This window comes from Dicentrarchus labrax, unplaced genomic scaffold, assembly GCF_905237075.1.
Source record: "Dicentrarchus labrax unplaced genomic scaffold, dlabrax2021, whole genome shotgun sequence".
NCBI classification, from domain to species: domain Eukaryota; kingdom Metazoa; phylum Chordata; class Actinopteri; family Moronidae; genus Dicentrarchus; species Dicentrarchus labrax.
The window spans coordinates 21988313-22008086 of NW_026136703.1; the positions used below are offsets into that span (position 1 = coordinate 21988313).

At 39.6% G+C, this 19774-nt stretch overlaps 2 protein-coding genes across 7 annotated transcripts in view; both read left to right on the forward strand.

Moving 5' to 3' along the window:
- The window catches only part of ganc (glucosidase, alpha; neutral C), a 14131-nt gene extending 11057 nt beyond the window's left edge, over positions 1–3074 (forward strand). For all 3 annotated transcript variants that reach the window (XM_051392488.1, XM_051392494.1, XM_051392503.1), the window contains exons 18-25: positions 37–105; positions 339–403; positions 501–577; positions 666–740; positions 904–1017; positions 1307–1419; positions 1594–1697; positions 2157–3074. In XM_051392488.1, the coding sequence (XP_051248448.1) occupies positions 37–105; positions 339–403; positions 501–577; positions 666–740; positions 904–1017; positions 1307–1419; positions 1594–1697; positions 2157–2266 (727 nt within the window). In that variant the 3' untranslated portion in view covers positions 2267–3074. The remainder of the gene's footprint in view (positions 1–36; positions 106–338; positions 404–500; positions 578–665; positions 741–903; positions 1018–1306; positions 1420–1593; positions 1698–2156) is intronic.
- A 1691-nt stretch (positions 3075–4765) lies between these two features.
- On the forward strand, positions 4766–19674 carry capn3a (calpain 3a, (p94)). Of its 4 annotated transcripts, none has more exons than XM_051395963.1 (21): positions 4766–5254; positions 5668–5737; positions 6787–6905; positions 7144–7277; positions 8318–8486; positions 8697–8780; positions 9321–9415; positions 9587–9664; positions 9850–10010; positions 10618–10787; positions 11100–11111; positions 11279–11487; positions 13513–13549; positions 13938–14015; positions 14258–14315; positions 15069–15142; positions 15456–15524; positions 15633–15711; positions 16663–16803; positions 17667–17725; positions 18638–19674. In XM_051395963.1, exons 1-21 carry the CDS (start codon positions 5003–5005, stop codon positions 18662–18664), a joined length of 2175 nt encoding a protein of 724 aa, XP_051251923.1. In that variant the 5' UTR covers positions 4766–5002; the 3' UTR covers positions 18665–19674. The 4 variants fall into 4 exon arrangements, with proteins under 4 accessions (XP_051251923.1, XP_051251924.1, XP_051251926.1 ...); XM_051395964.1 differs by having other exon boundaries at positions 4769–5254; positions 15069–15133; XM_051395966.1 differs by having other exon boundaries at positions 4771–5254; positions 16687–16803.
- The last annotated feature ends 100 nt before the right edge of the window (positions 19675–19774 follow it).

Genomic DNA, 19774 nt, shown 5'->3' on the forward strand with positions numbered 1-19774 from the left:
GAGGGTTTGTCAGAGTATTTTCTCCTCTGTACTCAGGTACTGTTTGCTGCCCTACTGGTACACTCTGTTCCACCAGGCTCACACCTCTGGTCAGCCTCCACTCAGGTTAGTGCTGCTGCTGCCACCTGCTGCTCAGTGGAAGCACTGCAGGCCTCGTTAAGCTCTTGCTATTGCCTTTGTAGTTTCTTTCAGGCACTAGAGGTCAATGTCTCTCATGTTTTGATGATGCAATGTTGGCAAGCATGAATTTAACTCTAATTTAAAGATAGATCAATGGATTGGTGGATAGATAGACATTTAAAGAAAATTAAAAGCTCATTTTATGTCCAACTGTACAGACCTCTGTGGGTGGAGTTCCCGACAGAACAGAGCACCTTCCCTGTGGACAACCAGTATATGATTGGTGAGAAATACTTTTTATTTTTGCATTTTTACTCTAGTGTATCTTGGAATTATTGTACTGTTGTTTTCTTGGTTTAACTGTCTCTGATTTCGTGCAGGAGGAGCTCTGCTGGCCTGTCCTGTAACTGACCCGGGTGTTCAAGAAATCCAAGTCTTACTTCCTGGATCTGATGAGGTAAATCAACCACCAGGTGTCATATTTATTTTATTCCCGATACGCCTCCTGATAAGTGTGGTTGTACTAAGGCTTGTTTCTGTTTTAGGTTTGGTATGATGTTCACTCTGCAGAGATGTATAAAGGAGGCAAGACTCTGAGTCTTCCTGTCACCCTGGATTCAGTAAGTGTCTTGATTCACACAGCAGCTGAATTAATTAATTCTATTTATCGAATTAAAGTTTGAATTCTAATGCAGATTATGGCACTGTACTTTTTCTAAGTGGCTCCTTCATGCACGGTCCGTTCTAAACTGACTTTGATTTTCTGGTCTTTCCTCCGTTCAGGTTCCTGTGTTCCAGCGCGGGGGCTCGGTGGTCTGTAGGTCGACAGTAAGCGGCTTCTGTACAGCCGATCTCCAGCACCTCCCCTTCTCCATCACTGTGGCCCTCAACTCTCAGGTGAGCATCAAAGGATGTGGGAACCTGGCCTCTGTACCAGGGTTCATAAAGCAAAGAAGCCAGGTTTAGTTGTGACCTCCATCTTGACCTGAAGAAATATACTGATAGAAACTGCAAACGACAGAGGTATAGCAGCAAAAAGTTTTAAATACTTAACATAAAATGCTGCCTTTTAAAGCTGAAGTTCATTCATACCTTGCGTGAACTGTTTATTCTCTATTAGTTTAGACTTGAGACATTTGCACCTTTTAATTAGTAAAGTCCTGACTGCTGTCCCTTCTCTCTGCAGGGCGTCGCTGATGGTGAGTTGTACCTGGACGACGGCCACTCCTTCAGTTACCGTGATAGAAAGGCCTTCTGCCTGCGCAGGTTCAACATGCTGTCAGGCCGTCTGCTGTGTCGGTGAGTCATAACTCCTACCTCCTAAAGAGGGATCCAGTTTTAGACCAAATATCTATTTTTTGGGTTGTGACAGACAGGAAAGCTGAGTGCTGAAGTGAACCTCAAATAGTTTGAACTTCTGAACCCAAAACACTTGACACATGATGATTTGATACCTGCTGTTGCATCTCGCAGCTCTGCCGGTGAAGAAGGAACATTTGACACTGATACTGTGATACAGTCAGTCATCATCCTCGGGGTGAAGGGCAAACCGTCGACAGTGGTTGTGCATGTGTCAGGTGAGGAACTCTGCCTTTATAGCTGCATATATTCACAGTTGGACTGTAGAAACTGACATTCACAAGTATAGTACAACCTATATGCACCAACAACATGGGTCCCAGTACCAGCAAAGCCACATTAGCCACTGGTCTAACTAGAAAAAGGTTTAAAGGAGAAACACACTGTAAAACACAGCACTTCTGGGTCTATTTCATTGTTTGATGGTATGTGGTCAAAATAGCTAAACATCGACATTTTGATGTTAATCTTTTAAAATAAAAAAACCTCACATGACTCACTTGTTTTCTACTGTTCAATAATTGTAAAAGAAGAGGCAGGGAAACAGATTTTTTTCTCCTGTAGGAAAATAAAGCAATTACAGGTGAAATTAGAGGAAATTTATTTTCTTTTCTCAGTAATGAGAACAAAAAAAAGAGTCCAAGGCAAAACATAACATCTTTTCTTTTCATGACCAGGTGCAAACGACACCTCTGCTGCGTTTCAGTACACGGAGACCTGCTGTACGCTGACAGTGAGCAACCTGAACCTCAGAGTGGCGACAGACTGGGAGATACAGATACTGTAGGTTTACTGTGAATGTGTCAGTCACTGATTTTCCTTCCTGTAGATTTCTTATAGATAAGTCAGGTAAAACCTTCCCAGAGTCATTTTTATTAGCAAAGTACAATACTTGACTGAATATATATTAAATTCTATTTTATTATGATTATATATTGTTTTATGCTGTTTAGACTAAAGTGGAGTTCACATCATAAACTGGTACAAGAGCAGCTAACAAATAAATCTCAGAAAAAATGCGAGAGGGATTACCACTACACTTGAATTATTTTACTTGTATTGAACTTCAGATTTACTTTTACTTTTGACGAATCTCTCCTCAGACTTCTTCAGGTACTGTACTGTTTTCAAGTCAAGGTTCACTAAAACCTGAGTTTGCCGACTGAATCTGCGTCTGTAGTCCTAAAGACCAGGAGACCAAAGAGACGTATTTTAATCTATTAACAAAGAAAATGGCTATTTCTTCTTAAATGTATCAAGATGATTGATTAATAATAATCAGAATCAGAATCAGAAATACTTTAATAATCCCAGGGGGAAATTATTTTCATTACAACACTCCAGATATACAAACGACATATTATACAAACAACATATATATATAAATATATACACAACATTCAGCACAAAATATATATATATATATATATATATATATATATATATATATATATACACACAAGATCAAATGTACTGTATTAATAATAATAGTAATAGTAAGTAATAATAATTAGTAATAATAATCAATGAGAAATTACATGTGGTTTTGAAGTTGTGGAGTTAAAGTTTACCAAATAAACTGAGCTTCCATTGTTCCTCGTTGTAACAGACTCTTTTATTCCTAACATGTCGCCATGCTTAGCTAGCGACAAAACATATATTTTACTCGACAATATTGTGTTGTGTTGGTGTGAAGTGAGACCTGACCTCTTCCTAACCCTTACTTTAGACACAAAATAGCTTGCTTTGCTTACTTTAAAACAAAAAATGTTACAATAGGAAATGCTGGAATAAGCCAGATACTTGTATGAGACATTATAAGGGAAACAGCAGTAAGTGTAAGATTCAGACCCAAAATATTGTAACATATCCTTAACATACCTTTATTTTACTGCAGTGATTATGTTTGATAGGGACGTGCTATGAGAGTTATTGTAAACCAAAACTATCTGATGTTTGGTTTAGTTTTATAGCTGTGTGTTGCTAAATGTTGAAGCTTCCTAGTTTAATACCACATTAGTTACAGATGTTACAAACTGTTTGGTAGGAGGAAGAAAAGATATGTAATTAATGATGGCTAAAATATTATAAACGTCTTTGATAGTACAATATTGTGCCAGTTTCGTACTGTCTGTTAATTAAACAGGATTGTTCTAAAGTTATAGCATCTACAGTAACAGTAAATGTTGGTCATTAGAGCTTATAAGGGGTATAAGTTTGTTCCAGCAAATGCTATAGGCCATATTAAAAACTAATAAATATTGGTAGGACAGAGGTGTAGCTGTAAAAACTGTTAAAAACTTAATTAAAGATAAAAATCTGCCTTTTAAGGCTGAGGCTGGTTCATATATATATGTACATACATGTTCTCAGACTCGCTAGTGATAAAACATATATTTCACTCAACAATATTGTGTTGTGTTGATGTGTGACCTGACCTCTTCCTAACCCAGATGTTTGCTTATGTTAGACACAAAATAGTACAATAAGAAATGCAGGAATAAGCCAAATACCTGTATGAGACATTATAAATAAACAGCAGCGAGTGTAAGAGGAAGCAAAGAGAAAGAAGAAGTCAGATAATAGATACGTAAGTGTTTAACCCAAAAAGAAAAAGCCAAAGAAAACAAATGGGTTTTAAGATGCTTTATGCACTGATTCGGATTCTCTGAGACTTTGCCGGAGGCTGTTTCAGAACTAAGGAGCAACAACAATAACAGGACAAGATAGTGATGAGACTGACTTCCATCCTATGGTTTTATAAGTTTATATTTATTATCCTTTTCTGTTTTCATCTGAGAAAATTGGTAGAGTTCTTCTTCCAGAATGTGCTTCATACCTGAAGGGAAAAACCCTACCTCTGAACCATCATATTAACCTGAACGTTCCCTTTTACTGTTAACCTCTCTTTAAGACCGGCTGATCCGCTCCATACACATACAGTATACATTGACAGTCTGTTGGCGATCATCTACGCTGCGATTGGATTTGTATTTTTCCGAGTAGAGCTAAAAATGGATGATACTCCTCTTGATAGCATTAGCCTGCTCTAGTTATGCTGAGACTGCTCAATGCTGAGCTCCATTGAGAATAGGTTTAAAGGGGTTGAATGCCTTCTGCTGAGGCAGGGCATCTACTGGCCACTCTTTACATGCCTCTGGCGCGGCCCACTGGCCTTTGTGTCACCCAACAATGATGGCACCGTAGCACCACAGCCAGGGAGAGATCATTGTTCAGTTCAGCCAATGGGAGAGCAACAAATAGACGTTTATGTGATGTGTGAGTTTCTGTGCATATGTGTGTATGTGCAAAGTAATGCAAAGGTGAATGCATGTGAAGTGAATGTCTCTTTCACACCTGTTGCTTTTGCATCTACTCTGTGACGAAGGGGAGGGCGACGTCACACAAAGAAAGAGCCAATCAGACTTTAGCTGTTTGGATTTATGCCAGGGTTTGTAGGCTTGTAAGACTTTAGTACAAGTCGCAAAAGCCAGTTTAAAAAAAAAAAGTCAGCTGAGACGAGATGCCCTATACACCGTCTGGCTTTTTCTGTGACCGGTTGATCCGGGAACGAGAGAGGAGAGATGGGGAAGGATCTCTGAACAAGCCCCTCCGCTTCAACGGCCAGGACTTCACCGTCCTGAGACAGGAGTCCCTTCAGAGTAAGGGCCTGTTTGAGGATGACTCTTTCCCGGCCACTGTGGAGTCTTTGGGCTTCAAGGAGCTCGGACACAAGTCCAACAAGGTCAAGAACATCGTCTGGAAGAGGCCAAAGGTAAGAAACGTTGGGGGGGGATGGATCACACATGTGGGAGGTGGGACGTTATTTTTAATACGAAGCAACTTCAAACCTGAGCGGAAATCTAACAGCTGCTGTGGGATTTTACCTGGAGATGCTCAAAATATTCCTCACCAGCCCTACATGGATGGATAGGAATTAAGTTAGTGTCCTGTGTGTCATTATGTATGTATTTCCTATTTTCTGGCTTGATGGCTCTAGTATAATGGATGTTTTATTACTCATCTATTTAGAGACAACTGTAATTTAGAACACCAGTCAGTATTTACATAAATCGCAAGCATACAACTCTCCTTAATCCGTAGACTAAGAAAATCGGATGGTTATGAAATTGATTATTGATCCTTGTTGTCCTAAAGTTAACTCTTTTTGTTTATTGTTGTCTACAGGAGATCTGTGAGAACCCTCAGTTCATTGTTGGAGGAGCCAGTAGGACAGACATCTGCCAGGGAGATCTTGGTAAATTATGACCCTTTTAACACTTTAAGCACAGTATCACAGCGTCAACTGACTCACATTTTGTGAAGCAAAAGTTACGCAATGACGAGAGGGATTTGGACCAAACTACAATGAAGGAACGTTTCGATGATGACCGACTTTACAATGACCTGAAATCAACTACAGCTTAATGTTTATGAGCTAAAACAAGAACAACACATCTGTGTAATGACAAAAGGACGAAATCCACCTTAAAACCCTGTCCTGTCATTGTTCTGTGTATTAATTGTTTCTAGTTATTGTTGAAACTCAGAGACTGAAGCAAAAAAAACACAGAAAGCAGGTACACATACAGTGTGACAGGGCTGTATGAGGCTATACTGTATGGAAACACTCTCAGTGCATTCGACATTCAGTCACAGTCTGTATTCAGGCAGCTTTTAGGGGGGTAACAGAGTAGCAAATATCCCATCAATCCCCCGCACATGGCCTCCCCATATTGTGCTTATTCTTTTGGAAGGGAATCCAACCAGCAGCACTTCTCATTGTTGTTCAGTTCAGTCTGCAAATAAAGGGGACCAAAGGGACAAAGGTCCTGGCAGACACTGTTAACCATTCCCTGTTGAAAAACTTACATTGTTTCCAGCGTGGCAGCTAACACCCCGTCCACACACACACACACACACACACACACACACACACCTGGACAATCAGAAAACACAAACGTCAGCGCTCGGTGGCGGTCTTTTCCTCCAGCAAAACAATATATGTCCAGCAGAGAAGTCTTTGTTTTTGTTGTGAGTGAAATCACAATCGCAAAGGTACACGTTCTTTACAATGGCAGCTGTTATCTTGTTGAATTAAGGAAATCCATAAAGTAGGTCCTCAACACATTGTCCTCAAACTCCATTAGTACACGTTTTTAAATCATTTATAAGCCCAAGAGTAGATGAAATCACCCAGGCTGTGGTCGCATATGATATCTGACTGTCATAAAAACTGCTCTGCTGTAATAAAATACATTAAAACTGTATTCAGGTGAATTCAATGACATGATTCTCTGTGTTCAGGTGACTGCTGGTTGCTGGCTGCCATTGCCTGCCTCACTCTGAATGAGAAGCTTCTCTACCGTGTCGTTCCCCAGGAGCAAAGCTTCTCTGAGGGCTATGGCGGCATCTTCCACTTCCAGGTCAGAAACGCAAAGTCTCAAAATCCCAATATTCAGTCCTACCTTTAGCATTTTAGCCACCTTAAAATGAAGTTTATTGAAACAAATGAGGAAAACAACATTCATTCAGTGGATGTGTAACATTAACTTCAATCAGAGAAACCCTGATAAAGTTGCTTTGATTCAAGAGTTTAAATTTCGTAGAAGTTGAAGGAATGAGATTTTCTCATTATTGTTTCTACCCCCTTCTGCCCTCCAGTTCTGGCGTTATGGCGACTGGGTCGATGTTGTCATTGACGACCGCATCCCCACCTTCAACAACCAGCTGGTCTTCACTAAGTCGGCTGAGAGGAACGAGTTCTGGAGTGCCCTGCTGGAGAAGGCCTATGCCAAGTGAGTGAGCAGTGAACTGTTTTATCCCTGTGGAGGAGAACTGGAGAGCTTTTGTTGTGTTTTCTGGTGCAAAGTTCTCAGGCGGCGGATCTCGAGACATACTCATGGGGTGGCGTGGAGATTTTAAAGGACCAGTGTGGAGGATTTAGTGGCATCTAGTGGTGTAGTGGCATATTTCAACTCCCTTGCTTTCAAGTGTGAAAGGGGAAACTACGGTGGCCTCAACGGCCCATTCTAGAGCCAGTGTTTTGTTTGTCTGTTCTGGGCTCCTGTAGAAACGGTATTATGGCGACATTAGTTTCCGGTGATTTTACACAAATGAAAACATAGCTATGAGTATTATATTAAATTTCTGCCAATAGATTCTCATAAATGTTACACACTGGCCCTTTTAAGGAGTGGCAGAAATGATCACATCTATAAATTAGCTTGGAAAAGCCCCCAAAATAACAATATTTTAACTTAAAAACATTATTGTGGCATAGAAATATCTAAGGTGAGCCTTAGATATTGACCTTTTCATTAACTTAATTACATAACAGATCATTAATCATGTGTTAATTTCAGTTTTTGACACATTAATTTTTTTTAATTAATGTGTTAAATTTGACAACATTTGACACTATATTATGCCACCCCTCTAGATCCGACCCGGAGTTATGCTCTTAACGTTAAGCTTCGGCTGAAGAACAGGGCTCAAGGAACACTAACAGTTTTTGGTGTTATTGGATTGCAGATTTGTGATTGAGGCAGGTTGTAGCTGCTTTTTTTAGTTTTCTACAGACTGTAGTAGCATATGTGTGTGGGCAGGAGTTTTGTGTCATATAATATGTCCTTTTTGTCGTAGAAAAACATTACTCACCACTTACGTTGGGCTAAATAACAGGAGGAAGAATACAAATAACTTTATTTAACCAGTTATGTATCTCACATAGTAACAGTACATATAACACAATATAACACAGAAGATAGATGCATTGATTTGTCTTAATGAATGAATTAAAAATCTAAATGTGGTATCTGTGCTCCTCCCTGTCCAGGCTGCATGGCTCCTACGAGGCCCTGAAGGGTGGGAACACCACCGAGGCCATGGAGGATTTCACGGGTGGAGTCACTGAGTTCTACGAGATGAAGGAGGCTCCCAAAGAGCTCTATAAGATCATGAAGAAAGCTCTGGAGAGAGGCTCCCTCATGGGCTGCTCCATTGATGTGAGTGAGACATGTTTTATATAACTGCAGTACAGAGGATGAGGACTGGGATTCCCACGTTAATAACCAGGGTTTTCTATCAGAGTAAACTGAAAAGCTTTTATTTGTTAATTCAGAGCTTTTACTTTAAATAAAATGCTGGGTGTGTTTACTGTATTTCTCTCTTTAAATGCTTTCTGCTCTAAACGAGTGTGTTTTGTGTGTCTGCAGTCCCTGGTTCCTGCTCGCTTTGAGACTCGTACTGTGACGGGACTTGTGAAGGGTCACGCCTACTCTGTGACGGCAGTGGACGAGGTAAAGCTGGCTGATTGATTGTGTGTAATGTACTGTAATGTGCAGGACGACACAGTAACAACATAAACAATAATTATATTATCGACTCATCGTGCAATATATACAATGTGTAATTATCGCCTGTCACGACTTATTTTAAGATATACGGACTTGACCTTGATCATTTTTGCTGCTTTCTTTAACGCCTGTTGTGCATAAAGAATGTTTTAAACAACATGTTGCCAGAATAAACAGCAGGGTTTTCTCCACCATTATAAGACTTGGTCACAGGGCCTAAACATTTTATTTTCTGAGGATATTTTAATATTTTTTTTACATTCCAGGTTCTGAATATTCTTAAAAATGTAAAGTTTGTTGTTCTTTAAAAGGCTGTTCATGCATTGTTATGGTAATTATTGTATCATTGGCATACAATGGTGTTAAAATGACAATAATATTGTTTATTGCAATTATTTACGGGACTATATAGCGTCCAACAAAAGTAGTTAATGTGACAGGTGTAAATGCTGCATTTAATTGTTTTTTTGCATCCTCCTACAGTGCAAACCATCTCAGCAAAAGGACAGTAAAGTTCGTCTGGTGCGTCTCAGGAACCCGTGGGGTCAGGTGGAATGGAACGGTCCCTGGAGTGACAAGTGAGGAGTTTTTAACCATCATAATGAAATCTTTTATTTTCAGTCCTACTTTTCTGTTACAGCAGAGATAAGAGTTTGATAAAGGTACAATTGTGATGTAGTAATATTACTTTTCTATTTTTCTGTTGTAACCTTTGACAATTTCACTATTTTTTGCCTTCTGTCCATCAGCTCTAAGGAGTGGACCACACTCTCTAAGGCTGACAAAGATAAGCTGCAGCACCAGAGTGCCGAGGATGGAGAGTTCTGGTAAGTGGCATATTTTTACAGTTTAATTAGCAAGATCTCATGTTTCTCTGTTCAAAATGTGAATTTTTTTTTTTTTGTTTATATGGAATTAAAACAAACAGAGGGATATTTAGAGGGAGTTGGGAACTGTTCTGTGCTGCAAGATGCAGAGATATTAGCCAGATGTCTCTTCTGTGCCCATCTAGGATGTCCTTTGAGGACTTCAAGAAGAACTACACTAAGATCGAGATCTGTAACCTCACCCCTGACGCCCTGGAGGACGATAAGATCCACAAGTGGACGGTTTCTGTGAACGAAGGTCGCTGGGTGAGAGGCTGCTCCGCCGGGGGCTGCAGGAACTACCCAGGTACCTCAATCTGCAGAACAACACCAGAATTTACTACTTTCTCTGAAGTTTTTAACCCACAAACAGAAGAGTTAGTTTAACGTTGACTATCTTAATATAGAGAATCAAATTTGCGGCATTTCATCATTTTCTGTCCAATTTAGAAACTACCAGAATTATATTTTTAAATTGTAAATATGTAGTTTTATATCTCTACTCTTCATATCAGTGATATTTTTTTTAAACAATGTTTACAAAGTGCTTTACATACATGCTAAAACTTAAATATAATATAAAGATTAAGATTAAAAGCAATATATGAGGTAGACAGAATACAGCCAAATACACCAACAATCAGAGAAACTATTAAAAAGAGATTAAAAACATAACACACAAAGGAAAATAAACATAATACATAGCAGTAAAATAAAATAAATTATTAAAATAAAATATAAAATAACAAAAAATAATAATAAATCACAAGGATACACAGGAAATATTGTGTAAATTCACATAAAAGCCTGATTAAAAGTGCATTTTTAGAATCTAATTTCCTCAGGTTGGGCGTTCCAAAGTAAAAACAAAAACATTATTACACCTGTAAAAATACTGACTAAATGTCCCGCAGACACCTTCTGGACCAACCCTCAGTACCGCCTCCGTCTGCTGGAGGAGGATGACGATCCCGAGGACAATGAAGTGGGCTGCACCTTCGTGGTGGCTCTGATGCAGAAGAACAGGCGGAAAGAGCGCAAGATGGGAGCCAACCTCTTCACCATTGGATTCGCCATTTACGAGGTGGGAGACTTTGTGTTTCCACTGAATCTTCAACACCTGCTGAGAGCATGCAGTTGTTTTTATTACAGCGACACAGTTTAAATATTGTCATGTTAATTTAGAAGATTTGATAGCACCTGTTGCATTTTATCCCTCATAATTCTTCAGTACCAAATTATGTTGAAGTAAATCACAGGTTTTTATGGTGCTATTTGTTTTGGAATCAGATTTCTTGACTGTTTCATTAATACATTTGACACCACGAGAGAAATTAGCTTTTAATTTGCATCCTTAAGTGACACAAACACTGATGTTGCCTCTGTCTCTCTACAGGTGCCAAAGGAGGTAAGGAAGGTGTAAACGAAACTCTCACAGTGGAGCAGCAGTTTGCAAGTTAATTACATCTTACACTGTTTTTATACATGAATATTATCCTGGTCTTTTAATACATATGAACTGTTTGCATTCATCATTTCCTCCCTTTTCCACTGTGACCCCCCCCCCCACTCCAGATGCATGGGAACAAGCAGCACATGCAGAAGGACTTCTTCCTGTTCAACTCCTCCAAGGCTCGCTGCAAGTCCTACATCAACCTGCGCGAGGTGACCCAGCGTTTCCGCCTGAGCTCCGGGGAGTACGTGATCGTCCCCTCCACGTACGAGCCGCACCAGGAGGGAGAGTTCATCCTGCGAGTCTTCTCTGAAAAGAGGAACACCTCAGAGTGAGTGGGTGAGGGTGATCAGGGTGGCCTGCAGTGGGCGAACTGGGTAAGAGGAGGGTATTGGGTACGTAGCTCACCCCCCCCCATTAGAATAATACAGTTACAGTTTGTTAGTAGATGTTGATGTAATTCCTTTGATGTTGATTCTATGTTTTTTAGTAGGGCTGGGTATTAAACTGCGACATATATCAGAACCATATTGGTCACTGATAGTAATGTTTAGGTATTAGAGGATAATAGAACAGTTTTTGCTTCACATGGAGATCAGTTGTGTTGAAGGGAAGTTGTGATTTCCACCTCACAAAGAGATGCAACACCAGTTAGGGCTACAACTGACAACTGATTTCATTATTGATAGAGATGTTCTCATACTCTGAGTACTGAAGCCTGTATGATTGTAGTTGTATGGCCTGGCTCAGGTTAAACCCTCAGAATCAGAGTAAGGGCAAAGACTTTGTTATCCTGGTTTAAAAAAAAAAAGGCGAATGGGAAACTGCAGGGAAGTAGCATTTTAGGCAGAATTTGACGAACCGGTATCAGTATCGGTCGGAACAAGTATCGGTCTAGTAAGTGATTAATTTGACTTTTAAAAGATACTAATTTAACTGTCGTGTTAGACAAAGAAAAGCAGCAAATACCCACATTTGAGGCGTGTCAGCATGTTTTTGGCATTTTAGCTAAAAAATGTGGTTAAAAAATCTGTTGATCAGCTACAAAAACAGATTACTCCCTTCAGCCCAAACACTGTTAAATCTTTCCAATAATCTTCTGTTTTATTAAATGTGCAAAAGTATGTTTCAAACCAAAATCAGCTCTTTGTCAGGTAGAGGAATCAAATTAAAGCCGCACTGTTTTAAAATACTTCTGCACGTGATGATGAGTCAATATGAGCTCAAAACACCTTTTTCTAACATAATTAAATAGAAATGTCAAACGAGGCATCCAGCAGTGTTGCATGTGTTTGTGAGGCAGAATCACAGCTAGAGTTTTAATGGAGGACAAGAAGAAAGCCAAGTCTCAGATTGTATTTTTGTAGATGATGAAATTGATATTTTGTTTTGCCTTTAAGTGTCCCAATGGTAACATTATACAGTCGTAACATAAACCTCAAATAGAGCTGCTGTAGATAAAGAAAATACCCAGCTCTACTTATTAATATTTAAAGTAGCAGCAGAAGGTTTGAGTTAGTGTAGTACCAACTTTAGTGGTGATTAGTGGTGGTGGGGGGGGGTTCAGGTTTGTGTGTTTGTTAATGAGGGTGGGGTTTTGTCGGGGTGGGACACAAACCACCAAGAACAAACAATTTTAACGGCGATTTGATTTGTAGAACTGGAAGAAATCGGCCCCAGTTCGAAGCTGTTATGGAATCTTTTTTAGGACAAGCGACTTCAGATTTGGGCGTGCACCGGTAAACTTTCAAAATATTCAATACTACATGCTCAAGCCTCAACAAACATCCACTCCCCTTCCCCCTCCTCCCCCACCCCGCCTGCTGCCCTGGAGGACCAGACAGCATGCAGAGCCCGCTTGGACGGACCGGGACCTGGCTGGGAATCAGGCTGTGGGATGGATGTGCACAGCAAACATGGCTTTAGATAATACAATATTAATACCTTTAGTTTTAACCTCCTTGAATACCAGAAGGGTGTGGGTTATCACATAGTTCTTCATCTTATACAAAATGTAAAATCAAGAGGACGACGCCTTCTACAACCAAGATTACCCAAAATGAGAAAAATCAAGAGAAAACACTCTTGACTGGAAGAAGCAACAGGTGGTACTGAACTAACACATTTTATTCACAGCTTTATTAAGAGATTGTGTCCTTTTAGTCCAATGTGAGTATGGGACTATGGTGTAATTATGTTAAGTCTTGAGCTCAGGATTTCAGGCTTATTTAACAGTTTAATATCTGATGAGAATAACATGATTGGCCGTAGTAAAAACAGATGAGTGCACAGGTTTGTGGTCCAGATGAGATGTTGTTGTCACCATCGTGACTGCTGTTTGTTCGTCTTCACCCAGGGAGATAGAGAACAGGATCGAAGCCGATCATCCAGTGGTAAGTGACTTTGCAGAATTAGGATGTTATGGGTTTCTCAACAGTTACTCCAAGATATCTTTTACTTTAAGTGACTGAATGACAAAGCTCTCTTCTTCTTAACTTTCTGTTCAAACCAACAACAAACCCACATTTGCATCAAAGCAGCTCAAAGCTATTCTTGTGTATAAGACACAGAAAAGTGCATTAAAACATATTAAAGCTGGTCCTTCAGTGTGTTCACCAGGCAGTGTTAATAATGCTAAATAATACAGAATTCCTGACACATGAAGGCAGTTAACGACTGTTTGTGAGTGATTTCACAAATTTGATCTCCACGTTTTGCTTTCACATCTTCTCCCTCTTGTCTCTTTATCTCTTTCTACTTTGTGGCTCCATGACGCCTCAGCCGGCGCCGGCCTCAGCGGGGGAAGAGAGCGAGGAGGACCAGCAGTTCAGGACTATTTTTCAGGAGATAGCCGGCGATGTGAGTAGAAGGAGTGAATTCTGTTATTGTTGATATTTGATTCTACATTTTTTATATATGTCATTTTACACTTTGAACACAACTGAATTGAATACAGGAAGACAAAGAAAATGGTCCTAGGCAACATCGTAGCCCTTTTTGTGTGAATATGTGTATCAGAGAGTTATTAATTAAGTCAAATTTTAATGGTGGTCTCTTCTGTTCTTCTACTGTGTCCTTCTCCCCTCTGGTGTGTCTCACAGGACATGGAAATCACAGCGAACGAACTGAAAAACGTTCTCAACAGAGTGATCACCAAACGTGAGTCCGGTTAGATCCGCTGTACTGTTTCACAGCATCGTTGCAACGTTAACACTCAGTAGAACTCATAATGCACAATTACACCAATGCTGAAAGAGAAGTTTAACCTCTAAACTGAACAATACGCAGGAAAACAAATGTATTAGATTGAACTCTATAACTTTATTTATTAAGAAGGTGAACCCTAGACCTTAACAGTCTGTATGTAACCCTTGGAGATGAGAATTGTCCAAACAACAACAAATGTGCACTAATATCCAACCCTTAACTTCCCTAACAAAAAGAAAATTAGAAAAAGTTCTCCAGATTTACAGTGTAGTCTATCAATTACTAAATTCTTTCAGTTCAGCATCAGAAAGTTGCTACTCTACTTACAGAAAACACTTTAATGCAACACAAAGAACTAAATTGTAGCTGTTACCAATGATAAGGTTCTGTTACATTTAGAAAACAGAGTGAATGGGACCTTAATTAGTATAACTGGTAACACCTGTGAACCAGAGTTATAACAGTGTCAATGGCTGTCAGTCAAGGAGATGCATCCAAAAATATACTTTTTGTTCAGTCTGAATATTTCATTAATGGAATTAGAATGGAAATAAAAAAAAATAAACAAACTGAAACATAACTGATAGAAAAAAAAGCTTTAAAACTTCAGTATGTGAGGGATTGTATTCCAAAACATACAATATGGTCACTCTTTATTTATTTATCACCCCTGTGAACGTCGCCCTGCCCTGTGTCTCCCTCCAGATAAGGACCTGAACACGGAGGGCTTCAGCCTGGAGAGCTGCAGGAGCATGATTGCTCTGATGGACGTATCCTTTGTATCGAGTGCATCGGGCTGGCTGTGTTGTCTGTAGGAGGCACAACCTGCCGAGACCCATGGCAGGGTCTGTGATGGACGCTCACAGGGTCTAGGCCTCATTTCACGATGCAGTGTGTTAGTGACGCAAAACAAAACGCGGGAAAGCCGATTGTTGTTTTAGCGCTCAAATGTGACACTGAAATGATGTTTTTTTTTAACTGAAATATCGGTTTTAGGCTCACAGAGCAATGCTGGAATATGAAGCCGGTTGTTTTCTGAGTGGTCACTGACTCGTATGTTCAACGATTTTGGTCTTAACTGCTTCTGTTTAGATGGATGGGACAAGTAGACTCAACCTTCAGGAGTTCAGACATCTGTGGAATAAGATCAAACAGTGGCAGGTGGGAATGCAGGCCTCCCTCTCTACAATGTTTCCCTCTTTCATTCACACACAGTTGAACTGTCAGCCGGCTGATATGCATCCAAATTCACGCTTTTCTCTCTTCCAGGGAATCTTTAAGCACTATAACGCCGACCAGTCCGGTAGCATCAACAGTTACGAGATGAGGAATGCTGTCAATGATGCAGGTAATTACTCTTACAGAGAAATAAGGAATTCTTTCTGTTCATCCACATTACAAAAAGACAGATATTTTTGCACGTACAGATAGATCTTTCCGTGTTTTTTTCCCATGTTTTTGAGATATCTGTCTTAAATTTCTGCTGCTTTTCTATTTCTTTTAAAATGTTGTTGCCATGACTGTGGAAAGACAAGTTTCAGAGGCAGATATCTCAAAACCTCAGCAGATAAGATTGCTTTTACAAAAACTGTTACAGGTTTAACTAATTTGATTAAAGCTGCTGAAATATTATTTATGTTTTAAGAAACAGTCCGAACCTGATCCCTCAAACATTAAAAATAGTCTATAAAAGCAGTTAATCAGTCATGAACTTATGTTACCTGACAAACCTTTAAAGCTGCAGTCGGTAACTTTTATAAAGAATAACTTTTTTTTAAATATTTGCTGATATTTTTACTATATTCTGACTGTAGTACATGAGACAGATAAACTGTGAAAATATCTGGTTATTGTGGCTCATTCGACTGCTCCCTAATGACATTTGTACACCAGGCCTAAACAAAAACAACCAATCAGAGCTGAGAAAGATATAAAGACACTTTGGGTTGGAAGCAGCTCTGATTGGTTGTTATCGTTCAGGCCCGGTGGATTCTTGTAAATACCATTAGGAGCACTTAGAACAGCCAGAGGAACTTGATTTTTTCACATATTATCCGTCTCATGTGTTACTGTCAAGATGTAGTTGAAGTCTCACCTGTGTTGACATAAAGATATTTTAGAAATATGACCTCCCGCAGCTTTAAAGTGTCATTTGTTTGCTGTTTTTCTATATTTTTTATACATATTCTGGTTTATGATGCAAACGTGCTGTTTGTAGGCAGTAGGATTAATTCAGTTCTGTGCTGCAGATGAATTTACAGCTTGAACTCATCCTCTAAATGTCCTTGTCACTGTACAGTCATGTGTCTTGTGTCCCGCTCAGGCTTCCGTCTCAACAACCAGCTGTACGACATCATCACCATGCGTTACGCAAACGAGAACATGAACATCGACTTCGACAGCTTCATCAGCTGTCTGGTTCGACTTGAAGCCATGTTCAGTAAGTCAGCGCCTCACCCGCACTGTTAGTAATGTAGATTTGAGCCTGATTTCAGCTGGAGAAAGTTAAATTACAGATAAGCTGCATTAGATAACACTTTAAAAAACACTCTTTCCATCCTTGCATCAGTATTTTACTTGTGTGTCTGTTACAAACTTATATTTTTCTGTTTTTTTAACCATTAAATATGCATTTGAGTTCAGTTAAAAGTGGTTTGGCACATCACTTGGCTGGTTTTTAACTAGAAAATACACTTTTATCATTTCACAAAGTGAGACTGACACCTTTAGATTAAGCCTATTTGCACAGATGAAATTCTAGTGTCAGGTACAGGTAGTCCTCTCCTTAGATGCTGGAGAAAATACAAGCAGTTTCACAGGATTGTGGGGTATTTGGGAGATTGAGGAAGGAGCCTTTTCTATTTTATGAACAATTACTTCTACCGTAGCTCCTCTCAGAGGACAGGGTGACCTGTGTCTCATATAATTGTATTAACCATCCTGAAGTTAATTCTGCTCACTCCTGGTTATTGTTTTGCATAATAATTGATAATTGTGACTGGGTTGTCATTTTGAGCCCCCAAGGAAAGAGATTCTGCCTTGTTTTTATCAGTTTAAGCAGTTAAAGAGTTATAATATGTGTGTAAAATGTTGTTTATAACTATTACATATTTCCTGGCCATTCACATTAATGCAAATGAATGAATTTTACACGTTTAGTATTAAGGATAAAGACAGACTTTCTCTCAGCACACCCAACAACTGACTGCCTTCCAGCGTCCCCGCTGTGTCACATATAGCTCTTGGATGAAGTGGATCACACTTGTGTTGAGTCAGAGATGATTTTTTTCTCTCTCTCTCCAGGGGCGTTCCAGGCCTTTGATCAGGATGGAGATGGTACAATCAGACTCAGTGTCCTGGAGGTAAGAGCTACGACGTCGTCTGAACTCGCTCCACAACACTTTGTAAGATAAGGATAAGATGTTCTTCCACTCGACAGACAGACAGACAGACAGACAGACAGACAGACATGTATTTTTTCTTGATTTGTGTGCATCTAAATGAAGCATCAACCTGCAGCAAAATATGTTGATATATAACTTAATAGACACGTGGCTTTTAAAAGTTTATATGAAAGACAAGTCAAATAGTTCTAGGTGGCCTTCACACCCGCAGTATCTAATAGCTTAGCTTTAACTGCAATGGTTGAGAGATGATTGCAGGGGAAAGGAAATTCCCCACAAAATTGTTCCGCTCTCTCGTCTTTGCTATTTTGTTTTTAAAAACTGTATAGCTTTACTACTTCAGGTAAGAGAAAATACCTTTTTTGACTGAACTCCTCACAACTTATGAACAGACACAAATGTGTATGTCTGGAAGTTGTGAGCTAAATATGTGAGAAACCACTGCTGATCTATAACTGTGCCAAAGTTAGCCCACCATAAGGTTACATTTGGCCTGCCAGATATTCCTAGCAGAGAAAAAGGAAAACATAATTAAAAGAATATATAATATAAATTGCTGTTTACATTTTTCGTGAGGTAAAATTGCTCTTTAAATATGTAGGATCACTATATATTATGAATAATGTGAGCACGGCGAGCAGAGTGACACTGCAGGGTATAAATGATATCACAGTCAGGAAGATAATATGACCTGAATATTTTTTAATTCTTGCTCAAAATTGTGCATCTTAATAGACAGAAGTAGAACTTTTTTGAGCTGAATTTGTCTTTCTCTAATCCAATGTCTTATCCCAAGTATACATTAAATAAAAAAGAATAGGAGGTGTATAAACCACATTTATTGGATCTTTTCCCTCTCTCTTTCTGCAGTGGCTCCAGTTGACCATGTACGCCTAGAAAGGCCCATCTTCTCCCAGGTGAGCTCCACTCCACATGAGGACCAGACCTGCCAGCCTTTACCTCAATATTCAGTGTGCCCGATCGTCGTTAGCTCTCATCCACCTCCAGCCTTCCCTCCCTCAGTCCCAACAAGCTCTGCTCTTTCTCCTCAAAAAATGTTCAACATGCTTCTTCCATTTCATCTCTTCAGTTTTCCTCTTCCTAGTTCCCTCTATCTAGGTCTCAGGCCTTTTGCATACTTTTTTTCTGCTCTTGTCCTTCAATTATCATCGAAATCTCAGTCTCCTTTCAGCCATTAGCCTCTATTTTTTTTTTTTTTTTTTTAAAGGCACCCTTATGTAAAACACTTGTACGGTACTTTTCTCAGGCATCAAACACACACAACCTCAGCTCCTTCTACCAACCCCCCCATGTTATCATCTGTTGTCAAACTGAGCAGCAAGAGCATTTTTCCTGTATTCCTTCCAGTGAACTGGGCTCTCTGGTGGACAGTGAATAAACTTGTGAATCACTCCTTCACCTGTTATATTTCTGATAATACAACCAACACTTTCTACAGGACTTCCAGGCCTCCTCCTGAACCAATATCACTCTGCCCCCCCCCCCCACACCCTGTTTTTAATCACTTATTTTTGTGAATAAAACAATCCTGCTGGAATTTTTGTGGGCCTCAAGAATCAGTCACATGTCACCTGTGCTCGCGTCTTATGGATAGCGCTCCCTGGTGGACAAACTCAGGCTTCTTTTGTTCATCTCAGCTCCAGCCAACGGGAACTGATAACTGTCCAGTCTTTCAGCTCTTCATGTGGACAGAAGAGAGATTCAAGAACAAAACTGTGGAGCTGACGAGTTTTTTTTTTTCGACGTTCGAGGTTCAAATATGGATTTGAAAGAAAATGACTAATGGGTTGGACTGCAGCTTTTTTGTGATTTTCCTATTAAGGCTTTGGTCAAATGAGTGTACTGCATTTTTAACCATTTTAACCCAATAAATTAATGTGTAGTTATTGGTTTGACTGCGTTAATAGTAGATTTGATGTGAAATTGTGTTTTTGACCTTAAAATGTGCCTAATCCTTCATATTCTGGCTATTCTGACACATACGAT

Coding starts and splice junctions, on each gene's coding strand:
- capn3a (XM_051395963.1), top strand. CDS start 5,003: ATGCCCTATACACCGTCTGGCTTTTTCTGTGACCGGTTGATCCGGGAA. Junction 8,781..9,320: donor CTGTGACGGCAGTGGACGAG/GTAAAGCTGGCT, acceptor ATCCTCCTACAG/TGCAAACCATCTCAGCAAAA. Junction 9,416..9,586: donor AACGGTCCCTGGAGTGACAA/GTGAGGAGTTTT, acceptor TCTGTCCATCAG/CTCTAAGGAGTGGACCACAC.